Genomic DNA, 11,653 nt, shown 5'->3' with positions numbered 1-11,653 from the left:
CAACAAAGTCAAGACTCAAGATTCACACAATATAAATTATTCAAGAAGATCTAGAGGCTAAGTGTTTTTTTATCTTTATTAGGTCTTAAGATGCTTGTTTAGAAATAGTCTAGGCTAGGAGGAACCCCAAATGGAAGACTCACAAGATAAAATCAATTATAACCAAAATGATACTTACATGCATATATACATGATTTACATGCACATGCATACATACATGATCATATGTTTTTGATGCATTTAAAAAGAGTTTTAAATCATACATCATTCAAAGTCATGCGTCATACTTTTACAAATCATGTAGGATGTTCATATAACATTGAAAAATCTTTTTGTAAAACCAATAACCGATTAAGAGATATTCTAATCGATTAAGCATTAAATTCTTGGGAACCTGTTAATCGATTAAGTATGAGTTTAATTGATTAAAAGTTGTTACAATTTCTGGTTTCTTGTATTTTAAAGAGTCATTAATCGATTAAATTTAGTGATAATCGATTAACTGCTGAAGAAAACAGAATTGTATATTAACCCAAGTTTTTCATATTGCTTCATAATATACATGAACATGCATTCATAGAAGTTAGAACACACACGACAAACAAATTTCACATTATTCTGAAAATCATTGCTCTTTCACTTTCATATCTTTAGAGAGATTTTCAAAGTGTTCTTTTGAAAAAGAGAAAATGGAGAGTCTTTAGAAAGATCTCCAAAGAGCTTCATTGTAAAATCTTTTGTAAAAAGAAACCTTGCATCTCACGTTTTCTATAATCTGTTTTGTGAGATTTGTAGAGGTGTTCTTAGATTCTAGAAGAGTGATTATTCTGCACATATAGGTGCATCAATAACTTGAAAGATTTTAGGCAAGGCAACAACACATTATCTTGGTGTGTTTAGTATCAGCATTGAAAGAGAATTGGTTTGGGAAAATCCTAGTTGTAGTTAGGTAGGTGCATTCACGGGAGTGAGAGGTCTTGGTTCAAGCGAAACAGAGGTTGGGGCTAGTGTCACGAAATGTGTGAGTATCTGAGTAAGCAAGTTGAGTAGTCAAACCAAAGTGAAGAAATTTTCAATGTGTTCTTTTCTTGTATTGGAAGTTTATTTGTAAAAGAACAAATAATTTTCATAGTGAAGAAAAATCTCCCAAGATCATAAGGGAGGCCTGAATGTAGTTTACGAGTGGACCCACAAATGAACCATGATAAAAGTCGTGTCTCATTCTTCTCAACCCTTAACTCTTTATATTTTCGTATTACATGATTTACTTAACTTGACATGCATATCATTTTGAGTTATTTGCATATTTTGTTCTATGCATTTACTGTTCTTAATCATCTATAAGAAGCGCATATAAGTTTAGTTGAATCTTGATAATCTTAGAAATCAAAGAAAACTATTTTTCTTAGAACAAGAACTAAATAGTCGATTAGGTTGTTTAGTTAATTGATTATCTACAGAACTAGTTAATCGATTATAGCTAGTATTAATCGATCAAATAGTGAGTGAATTTGCATAATCTATTTGTTTATCGAGCAACATTAATTGTGTACCGTATCACCTATTCATCCCCTCTAGGTGATGAGTTATAGAGCCCTGTAGGACCCAACAGATAGAACCAGTTTTAAGAAATTCATATGTTTAGTCATTTTCTTAAAAGTTAGAAAATATAGGATTTTTAAAGGGTGAATATTCAAGTCTAATCTTAAGATTAATGTCATTATATTCATTATTATTTCATATGTACTTTTCTACAAATTTCATTAAACAAATATTCAAATACTCCTTTCACCGCCTATGTAAGTTAATTTTGACAACCAATTTAATATTAGACAAGTCCATGTGGAAGGAGAAGAAACTTCGACCACAGAAATACAATGTCACTAGTCACACGATGGCAAGCTACTTGAAGGCAACATATCTAGGTCCATGATGCTTAAGAAGGTTGACTATGACACGATCACGAACTGAGAAGGAAGCATGTGCAATTGCGCACATGGATGAAGGAGGTGGAGTGACATCAACAAGTACAATTATTAGTGACAGAGGCCTAAGGCTAATGACTCTGGAATGGTGGTACATGGAAAGTTATGGTGTTCATGTTGTTTGGTGGTGGCTATGGAGTTTGGAGGGAGGTCAAGAGGTTTAGTTTTGGTTTTTTTGAAGTTGGTAAAGACAATTTTTCTCCATTGGAATTTGGTTTAATCTTTATTATGTGAAAATGGTGATGGAAGGATGACAAGGGGGATTTGTTTACATGATGGGGTAGTGTTTTGAAATATGACAATAAAAATGATGTCAATTGTAAGATAAGTGTATATGATCTGGTTCTATAGTTATTTCCAACGATATATTAATTGTGTGAAAAACTTACACCAATATTTCATAGATATTAAACTCATAATCATATATTTTTATTGCTTTTACTTATATATCATTTTATCTAATTTAATTACATGATTTCTCCAAATAGTTAATTTTAATTCCACACCCCTCATTTTTTGGGCTAATATAAATCGATAACATACGAAGAAATTATAAATTGATGAATTTAACTTCTTAATTATTAAATAAAGTTGAAACTATTTTTTCTCCATGTAAAAAACATAACTTTAAATGAGTCATATAAGGATTATATAACAACAATAATCAAACCTTTATTTCAGTAATTATGGTCATTTAAAGATTACAAAACTATAAATTATATATCATGGCTATTGTTTTCCTCCATTTATAGTCTAAAATTATTAAATGAAAATTATTCATCAATAGGGAGTTGGTCCCTATGAAAATAAAAGTGGATGTTCGATCCCTACGATTAACAATATACACCTTAAAAGATATTAATTCATTACCATAGGATGAAGTGGTATGTTTACTAATTATGTTTTTTAAATTATGAAAGTATAACCAATAAGCAACTACAGTGTTCGTATCGTGGAATTAGGTAGATAATAACATTAAAGTAAGACAACATATAACACAAATATAATCAACCAATGTCAAATATATGCAAATGATACATGAAATGATGTCTTATATGATAGGATATTCAAATCCTAATTAATAAGTCTTTAATGCAATGCTTATGCAAGTCAACCAACCAATCTCCATCATAATGTCCGAAGACAAAGATCCGAGAGGGAAGCAACCAAGAATACATATTTTCTTAACAATAACAAGTAACAATATTAATTGTTTTCAATACAATCTCGGTCCATTTCAAGAATCCTCTCTAACAATCATGAAACGCGCAAGGGTATAAGAAATCGCTTAGTTTGTATGTAGAACTATCTTGATCATATGGTTTATAAGACTACACCCTCGGTGGACCATTCCACCTAAGAATTCCTTCAAGGCTTCTTGACGAATCATTGGTGTTATCGCCACTATCCAAATCTACAATGATATTTCTATCATCTTATCTCTTCATGTTCTCTAACTCCAACTACAGGAATGCAATGTATGTACGCTAACCAAAGTTAGAATATTAAGTACTTTAGTCAAAGTTTTCTCTCTTATTTTATTTCAAAAAATATCACCTAAGTTAGTCGTCTCAGCCCTAATGCATTTTTATTGTGCCATGTCCTCAGGACGAGCTCAATACGCTACTTAGTGATCCAAAATAAATGGGCAAAGCCTCAAATATCACTACATTTTCAAGTGAGTGATTAGCTATAAGCTCTCAACAAGTCCAATATTTCAAAGAACATCACCTAAGTTAGTTGTCTCAGTCCCAATGCATTTTTACTAGGTCATGTCCTTAGGACAAGCTCAAGACACTAACTTAGTGATCCAATATCAAGAGGCGAAGCCCCAAATATTACTTTACTTTTAAGTGTGTGATTAGACATAGACTCTCAACCAACTCCATTGTCCATCATTAACTACCAAGAGAACTTAAGGACATTTATCTTTTATCTAGCAAAATGTTTTAGAGCTCTTATCTCTAGTTACACACAAACACAAGAATATAGTTTCTTATTTTCTCAAAATACTAACTCTCACTCTGCTCTTCTTTGTACTCCTCACATACTAGTCACTAATTTTCTTAATCCTATATATTAATTGATTTTTCATTCTCACACTTAATATTTATTATTAATCTCTATATAAAGTTTATCATACCTCTCTCAAAACTAACTTATGACTTTCTCAAGTCCACTCAAACCCCAATTTCAAACTTATATATTTCTCATCTCAATATAACAATCAACTTATGTATTTTCCATATCAATACAACAATCACCCGTATGACTATTACAATTGAGATATTTCCAAATTACAATCTTACCACAAACATTGAGCACATAAAACAGTTAACAATTTATTGCAAGTACTTACATGCATACAAATATAATTATTGAATAACATTTCATGACAGTGTAAAACCATAAGTTAGTACCTCACATTATGGCACACACAAACAAATTGTTGGAAATTTCATGGTTTTAATGCATATTAATGTGGCCATTAATTGAGAGCTTTGAGGGGTGTAAAATGAAAAATTATCGAAGTCTCACATTAGTTGTAGGAGTTATGGAGAGTAAAGGATATTCTCGTTGGGGACATGACCGTTGGTGATGTGGATCATGTGGTTGTTGGAGATGCATCTCCCATCTAGGTCATCAGATGAAGGTGGTCGCTAGAGGCCTTATGCTATAAATCTAGGTCTTCTCCCTTCATAATTTGTTGTCCCAAGTTGAGTACAGTTTTACTCTACTTCTTCTTTGTCCCTCATAAACTTTGTCGACTCAGTTCTGGCAAACCTCTATATTTTTCTTTCCATGACACTAAGAATTGGCACATGCAACCAAATTATGAGAATTTCAAGAACTGACACTAGTAGTCAGATTGTGAGAAAATAGAATTGACACAGACAGCCATACCATGGGCATTTCGAGAATTGACACGAGTAGTTATACTTTGAGTATTTCGAGAATTGACATTATTAGTCATATTGTGGTAAGTGTATTCAGATCGATTCTTATAGTGCAGTAAGTATTCGATAATATAGAATTGAGTTCTTTATCCTAGAGACGGAGTGATTGATAGTCTACTTGCATATTTTGGGCAATGGCATGAAACATCTTAAAGAGAGAGACCTATGTGAAGAAGATCTTTGTTCCTGACCTTGACACGGTTTTAATGAAGACATCAACATCACCAAAAAGAAGAAAAGGAAGAATACTTATGAAGACAAAGAAGAATAAAGCTTCAAGAAAAATTAGATTAAATCTCTATAGGTACTTCTATCCTAAAACTTCTTGTTATGCAAAGTAGCAATGCTCAAACCATTTTTAAAGAATAATGAAACACTTTAAAAATACTTGAAACATTTTTTGAAATAATGTGTAACAGGTTACTTCATTCAAGTAACAAATTACATGTGAGAGAAAAAGAGTTATCCAACTTAAAACTGTTCAAAGTAATCCATTACTGCCTTTGAGTAACAGATTACCAGTTTTACAAAAGTTGAGTAACCAATTACCCAAATGGTGTAATCGATTACTCTAATTCGTTTTTAAATAATATGTTTGGGTAATCGATTACCCAATGTAAGTAATCGATTACTGAAGATTGTTACATGAGATTTCAGATTTCAAAACGAAATGTTTTCACTCCAAATGAAATCTCTTCACTTCAAACAACTCCTACACTTTTAGAAAGGCACCATGGGAGTTTGGAAAGTCTATATAAAGACTCTAACTCTCACAACATAAATACACAACTTTTTTATAACACTCATACTGCTCTGAAAAATTCTCTCACTATTTTTTTGCACTTTTGCACTAAGTTTTTAAAATTTCAAAAAGAGAATTTTTCTGAGTTACTTAAAGTAATTGATTCAAAGTTTTACAAATCTATTGAACATTATTACTAAGTATAAAAAGAGAGTTGATTGGATTGCAAGTGTTATAATATTTCATACTTGTAAAGGCAATCCAAAGTCATTATTGAAATTCTTCATTCATTGCAATAAACTTTCTTTCACAAGGTGTGAATAGAAAGGGGATAGAGTAACTTGGAAAAGTATTTTCCAATGATATAAATATTAATGAGTGGATAAGGTACTTAGAGATCTCGGGTGAGACTTTGTAATTACTACTCATAATATTTAGTGGAAAATCTCTTGTGTTGCAAGAGTACTGGACGTAACCTTCGGTGGAAAAGAAAAATGGAATTGGTGATTTGTAATTTCTCCTCTTTAACAAGAGATTGGTGATTTGTTAAGAAAAATGAAATTGGAGTGTATACTAAGGTATAAGATGAGACCATGCTGCAAATGGAATTGTTTTTGAGAAAAACATATATTTACTGATAATGTTTAAGTTCTATATACTGTTATTGTATCATCTATCATTTATATTTAATTATTATTTACTCTCCATGACTTATTTAAGAAACATCTCTTTCTAACATTAAATTTATAGCACCAAAAGTGCATGATGTTCTGAAGGTGATTATGTTGAAGTAAAATACTAGTGTTGCTTGGTCACTCCAAAGATTAATGAGTACCATATATCAATTATTTATTTTGTTCATACATTGTTAGCCAAAAACTAACCCTTCCCATGTCATGTTACTAAAATCATTGATTTATGAAGGGAAAAAGATCTAGCGACACCCCTTTAAAATTTTGATTAATTATATTCGTCACCTCTCTTTTTTATAAAAATTATACATACTTTCTTTAAGGTTTATATTATCATTTTACTTATCTATTTTTAAAGAATGATATGAATCACACTAATTTCCTAGAAAAATGAGGTAATTGTAATTTTCTATTTTATAAGCGAGGTAATTGTAACTTATAGAAGAAGATGATGATGGGTCCGCAATTGCTTTTGATAGTCTAGGCAATAGTATTGTGACTACAATTCCGGCTACATTTTCCTGTATTAATCGATTATTACGGTTAAAGGTAGGTCTCGATGCAATGGTATGGTTGCTGCAATAGTCCATTAGTAGTGTAATGCATGTAAATGAACCCTCTTTTTAATCCTTCCATTTCTGAGTAACCCAAATTATGGGTTATATTCCCACAGAAAATGTACAGAGAACAATACAATATTTCATACTATTAACAATCTGGATAGCTATAGCACCAAGTATTGAAGTTACCAAGGGGGAAAAAGATCTTTCGAGTTTGGAGCTAACTCTCAGAAAGGCTCTGACCCTTATCCGATTATTCGCTATGATGATCTGTGGCATTATAGTCGGATGTTTCAGTTAAGGACTTAGCCGTTGTGGAATCGTCATCTCCAGTTTCAGAAGCTGAGCTAGCTGCGTCGAACTCCTTCCCTGGACAGTCAATTTGGACAGACTCAGCAACTTCATTGTTATAACTATCATAATCATTACTCCTATATGAAGATGTCAATTCTTCTTTCTTGACAACATTAAACACAATTCCATTATGGATCATTTCGGGCTGCAAAAGGTCACCTTCGGTTAACATTATGCTAGATCCATTCGTCACAACACTGTTGCCATTTTCCTTATTAACAGATTCTGCGCTCTCGGATCTCCTATCTGGTGTTGTGAGCCTGGGATTACGGTACTGAAAATCATGAGGGTTAGCATCATCCACCGTGCCAGTATTTAGTTCAGTATCAAGTTGCAAGTTATGGACAAAGTCAATGAATGTATCTGCGGAAGCAGTCCTCATCAAAGGCCCACCCGATCTGGTCCAATTATTCAACTCTGCACTTTCGGATTCACTGTCACTTACATCGTGTACGCTACGGTGGGACTTCCAGTTTTTACTTGCGGCTCCGTAACCATTGACACTTTGATGCAATGTGGAAGAAGCATCCGCAATGAAGTCATCAAGGGAGCCTGACGAATTCTCTCGAGCAATGACATTCCACGAAGGTATTCTTCTTATAGCACTGAATTTAACAGCACTGGGCAGACCATGAGAAGTGGCAGCCACAGCTCTTTCGGAACTTCTTTTAAGTCTCCTCCTATGATTGAGAATTGCAACACACTCATCAAGAACAATCTCAATTCCACAATTTGCTTTTATGGCCGAAAGCTTCTCCCAGGTGCATCTTCTCCCTTGGTTAGTCGCCTTTTGCAGCTCTACATAAGAAGGGTTCTGTATAATTCTTGAGTACTGGTGCACGATACAGGAAGAAAAGACAATATACACAAGTTAATCACTATTCTACTCAATCATCCCAAATAAATGAATAAGTGATGCATAAATATATTCCTAACCCTTTCGTAACATTTTTTTCTCCGAAACTTTTTTTCCGATTTTAAGATATAGAACATATCAAATTGTTCCAATTTGTTTGTGAGGTACACTGAAACTTTCAATAATCACCAACACTTTTTTCTTCAAATTAATATCTAGTTGAAGTTTTTTTCTACAAATAAAAACTAGTTTATCTAAACGTGATTCGGCTCATACCTGAGCAAGAGTTGCAGGCATAACAACTGTTACATCACCCTCCCAGTCTTGAGCAAACAGCTTGGCAAGTCCACCTAATGGAAAGCCGAGTTCGAGTACTTGATTACATCTATGCTTGACCTCCATCTCCACAAGATGAGCAAGCTACAGGATCAAATACCACATTAAATATTATCGTAATATCATTGCATATTAAGAACATGATGGCAGGAGCTTACGACATCCAACAGGTAACACGTATTATATGCAGCTAATATTCAGATTGGAAGGCATGCCCATGCTTAGTTTACAAACAAATGCATATTCCTGAAAAACTTACCAATATTGCAACACATAGCTTATTCCAAAGAGTGAACTTGTTACTCTACCCACTAATTCTAGTAAAAGCAATGGCACTAAGAAACTAAAGAACCACCTGCCTATAGAATTAAACCACTAACAAGGACATGTTTATGTTGTATGCTAATACGAATAATACGGCAAAGATCTCTTTTCTTTTAGTCATCCACATTTCGCGACATGAATATACTCTAGAAGTTGGTGGGGAGTGGAACATGACAGGCAATAACGTCCACACAGTTTTGTCCAACATATAATAAGTATATAGTGCATGCTATCTCATGACTCAGAGAAGCAGACATACAACTATACACATTATCACATCCATCAGTAATCATAGAAATCTAGAAGCTTAAGAAGATATAAGAAATGGAAATGAATACATATAAATGTGAAACTTCATTTAAGAAACAAATGCATAAAATGGAAGTAAATAGGCACATCCATATGTATGTATTATTGTGCTTCAGTAAAGGTCCAAACCCATGGCATACCTTGGCAGCAAAGTTACCTCCGTAAGCTCGTATAATTTCTTTCAATCTCAACAGTGGTGCAATATGAGGATTGGCCTGACTAACTATAAAGTGATTGACATTAAACAGCTCCTTCAACTGGATCATAGGTAAATCCATCTCCAAGCTACCATCCCTCCATCGGCGCACCGGTGTAGAGCTTTCTTCAGGACCCAAATTAAATGGAGGATGGTAAGGAACAATTTCTCCACTTCTATTCTTAGCCATCAGTTCCTGAGCCTCAAAAAGGCCAGGAAAAGCACAAGAAGCAGTGACTGCACTCCATATAACAACATGGGGTGAAGTCAAGTAGTTAAGGCATCTCGGAGGTTCATGCTTTCTTGGGGAGCAAACTGTGATCCCAAGAATCCGGCCAGTCATATCATACGCTTCTTGAAATGTAAGATTGCTTGTTAGATGCCTCAACAACATTTGCAACTGTCTGATCTCGTGAACTGCACCAAACGTTGTGACCCTCTTTACAACCGTATAAATCCCACCCATTTGATCGAAAAACTGCAACGACTGCAAGGAATCCTCAAAAAAGCTTTGAAGCTCAGGCCAAGACCTAGTGGCAACAATGGCGCACATAAGAGATCCTACACTTGAACCAGCAATTATCCTAGGCAGAAGTTTATGTTCTACCAGTGTTTTAACTACACCGACATGAAAAGCTCCAAGTGAAGCACCCCCACTTAACAGCAAAGCTGTTCTCCCAAAAGCATGTCTAGTTTCGTGCATGAAAGCATGTTTTTCTTCCAATGCAAGATCTTCTGAATCAGAGTCACAAACCATTCTCAACTGAGTTGATACCTCATCGATGTACTCCTTGATTAGCCTGGGAGCATGAAGCCTATCCTTGTGAAGCTCAGGGTTACACATATTACCTAAATTTCGAACAAGATCAGCACGCATACAAAATATTATATCTCTAATAGATCCCTCTTCCCTTCGGTGGCGAAGCTCTTGAAGTTTGTTCCTCACTAATTCCACATCATAAAGGTCTGCTTCGTTCATCTTCGGTCTCTCTTTATCAAGCATCTTAGCTGCATGAGCCCATTCCTCGTACGTCAATGCACTTCTCATCAAATTTCTCCAAAATTTCCTCCTATATGCCATCTCAGCCTTTACCTTTACACCCTTGGACCGTTTCAACAAGAAAAAAACTATTGTAATCATTGCTAATATCCCCTGCGGGTTTCTTGGATTCAACCATGATATAACGGGTGCCCAAACTCTCTTAAACTTATGCAAGATATCCAATAACACAAGAAATATCTGATGCCTCAAATGTGAGATAGACTTACAAAACAGAACCCTGAAAGCAATTGTTCTTCCAAGAATGCCTGAAGGGCCGATCGGAAAATGATCAACACGGGCCTCATTACTTATATGATCCATGCCTTGATCAAACACAAAGTAAATATTTCTCTTCTCACAAGTGAAAATTCAAAAGAGGTTATGTAATCTACAAGACTTAATACAAGAAAAGATGGATTTTTGGCAAATGGGTTAGTCTTGTAGACTAAAATAAAATCATATAAAGGAATTGAATTTACAGTGAGATATCATACAATGAATAACTTATAGTTATATGTTTCACTCCAAATTTAAATGTATAAATTAATGAATAATTGAGAAAACAAGGACCAAACTAAAGAGAAATTAAATCAAAACAGCAACAACAACATAGGAGTATATAAGTGTTGAAATCAAAAGGTTTAGCTCGAAACCCAGATGGTGCAAACGTCTGAAAGGAATGAAAAAGACAAGATTTTGAATCAAGACCCAGAAATCAAATCAAATCTTCTATTCCAAATCGGAAAAAGATAATTTTTTTTGCAACAAGATTAGAGACCCAGATGAAACATATGAAAAGGGTAAGACTAGAATATGAATATTATATAGAATATGATTGCAGAAAAGGAAAAAGAATAGAAAGGGGTAAGAAAACCTTCCCTCTAAGCCTGCCAAAGAAGACAAGGCTTAGGGAGAAGGAGAATTGGGAAATATATGATAATCAACAATTGAAAATGAAAATGAAAATGGAAATGAAGAAACGTTGGGGTGTTGAAGAATGAGGTAATGATATGCGGAGACACGTTTAGCTTTGTCTTTGTTTCTTTAACTTCTTTTTCACAACAACGTTTATGTTTGTTCTATCTTTCAAAAAAATTGGTGCTATTCACGTCCTTTTTTAGAAAGTGTTTTTTTTTGTTTTTATTTTGTAAGAAGCTAATCTATTTAGAGATTTTTGGTTATCTATCTTAATAAATATCATTTTTAGGGATCAAATTTTTGATCTTAGGATTTAGTGGGCTCTTATACAATTAGACTAACATCTTGTTGATTCTTTTAGAAAATATTTTAAATTTATATT

At 33.8% G+C, this 11,653-nt stretch overlaps 1 protein-coding gene across 1 annotated transcript; it reads right to left on the bottom strand.

The window, feature by feature from the left end:
• Positions 1-6,986: 6,986 nt before the first annotated feature.
• LOC109337240 (triacylglycerol lipase SDP1-like) lies at positions 6,987-11,392 on the bottom strand. The gene is made up of 3 exons (XM_019574165.1): positions 9,256-11,392; positions 8,423-8,566; positions 6,987-8,122 (listed from the first exon to the last, which is right to left on the bottom strand). The coding sequence occupies exons 1-3, from the start codon at positions 10,672-10,674 to the stop codon at positions 7,190-7,192; spliced, it is 2,496 nt and encodes an 831-aa protein (XP_019429710.1). The 5' UTR covers positions 10,675-11,392; the 3' UTR covers positions 6,987-7,189.
• Positions 11,393-11,653: the final 261 nt, after the last annotated feature.

This window comes from Lupinus angustifolius, unplaced genomic scaffold (assembly GCF_001865875.1).
Source record: "Lupinus angustifolius cultivar Tanjil unplaced genomic scaffold, LupAngTanjil_v1.0 Scaffold_3_52, whole genome shotgun sequence".
In the NCBI taxonomy this organism is placed as follows: domain Eukaryota; kingdom Viridiplantae; phylum Streptophyta; class Magnoliopsida; order Fabales; family Fabaceae; genus Lupinus; species Lupinus angustifolius.
Note: the sequence above shows the minus strand (reverse complement) of the source record. Positions and strands in the feature narration are given on the sequence as shown.

Coding starts and splice junctions, on each gene's coding strand:
- LOC109337240 (XM_019574165.1), bottom strand. CDS start 10,674: ATGGATCATATAAGTAATGAGGCCCGTGTTGATCATTTTCCGATCGGC. Junction 8,567..9,255: donor GAGGTAACTTTGCTGCCAAG/GTATGCCATGGG, acceptor TTGATCCTGTAG/CTTGCTCATCTTGTGGAGAT. Junction 8,123..8,422: donor TGCCTGCAACTCTTGCTCAG/GTATGAGCCGAA, acceptor ATCGTGCACCAG/TACTCAAGAATTATACAGAA.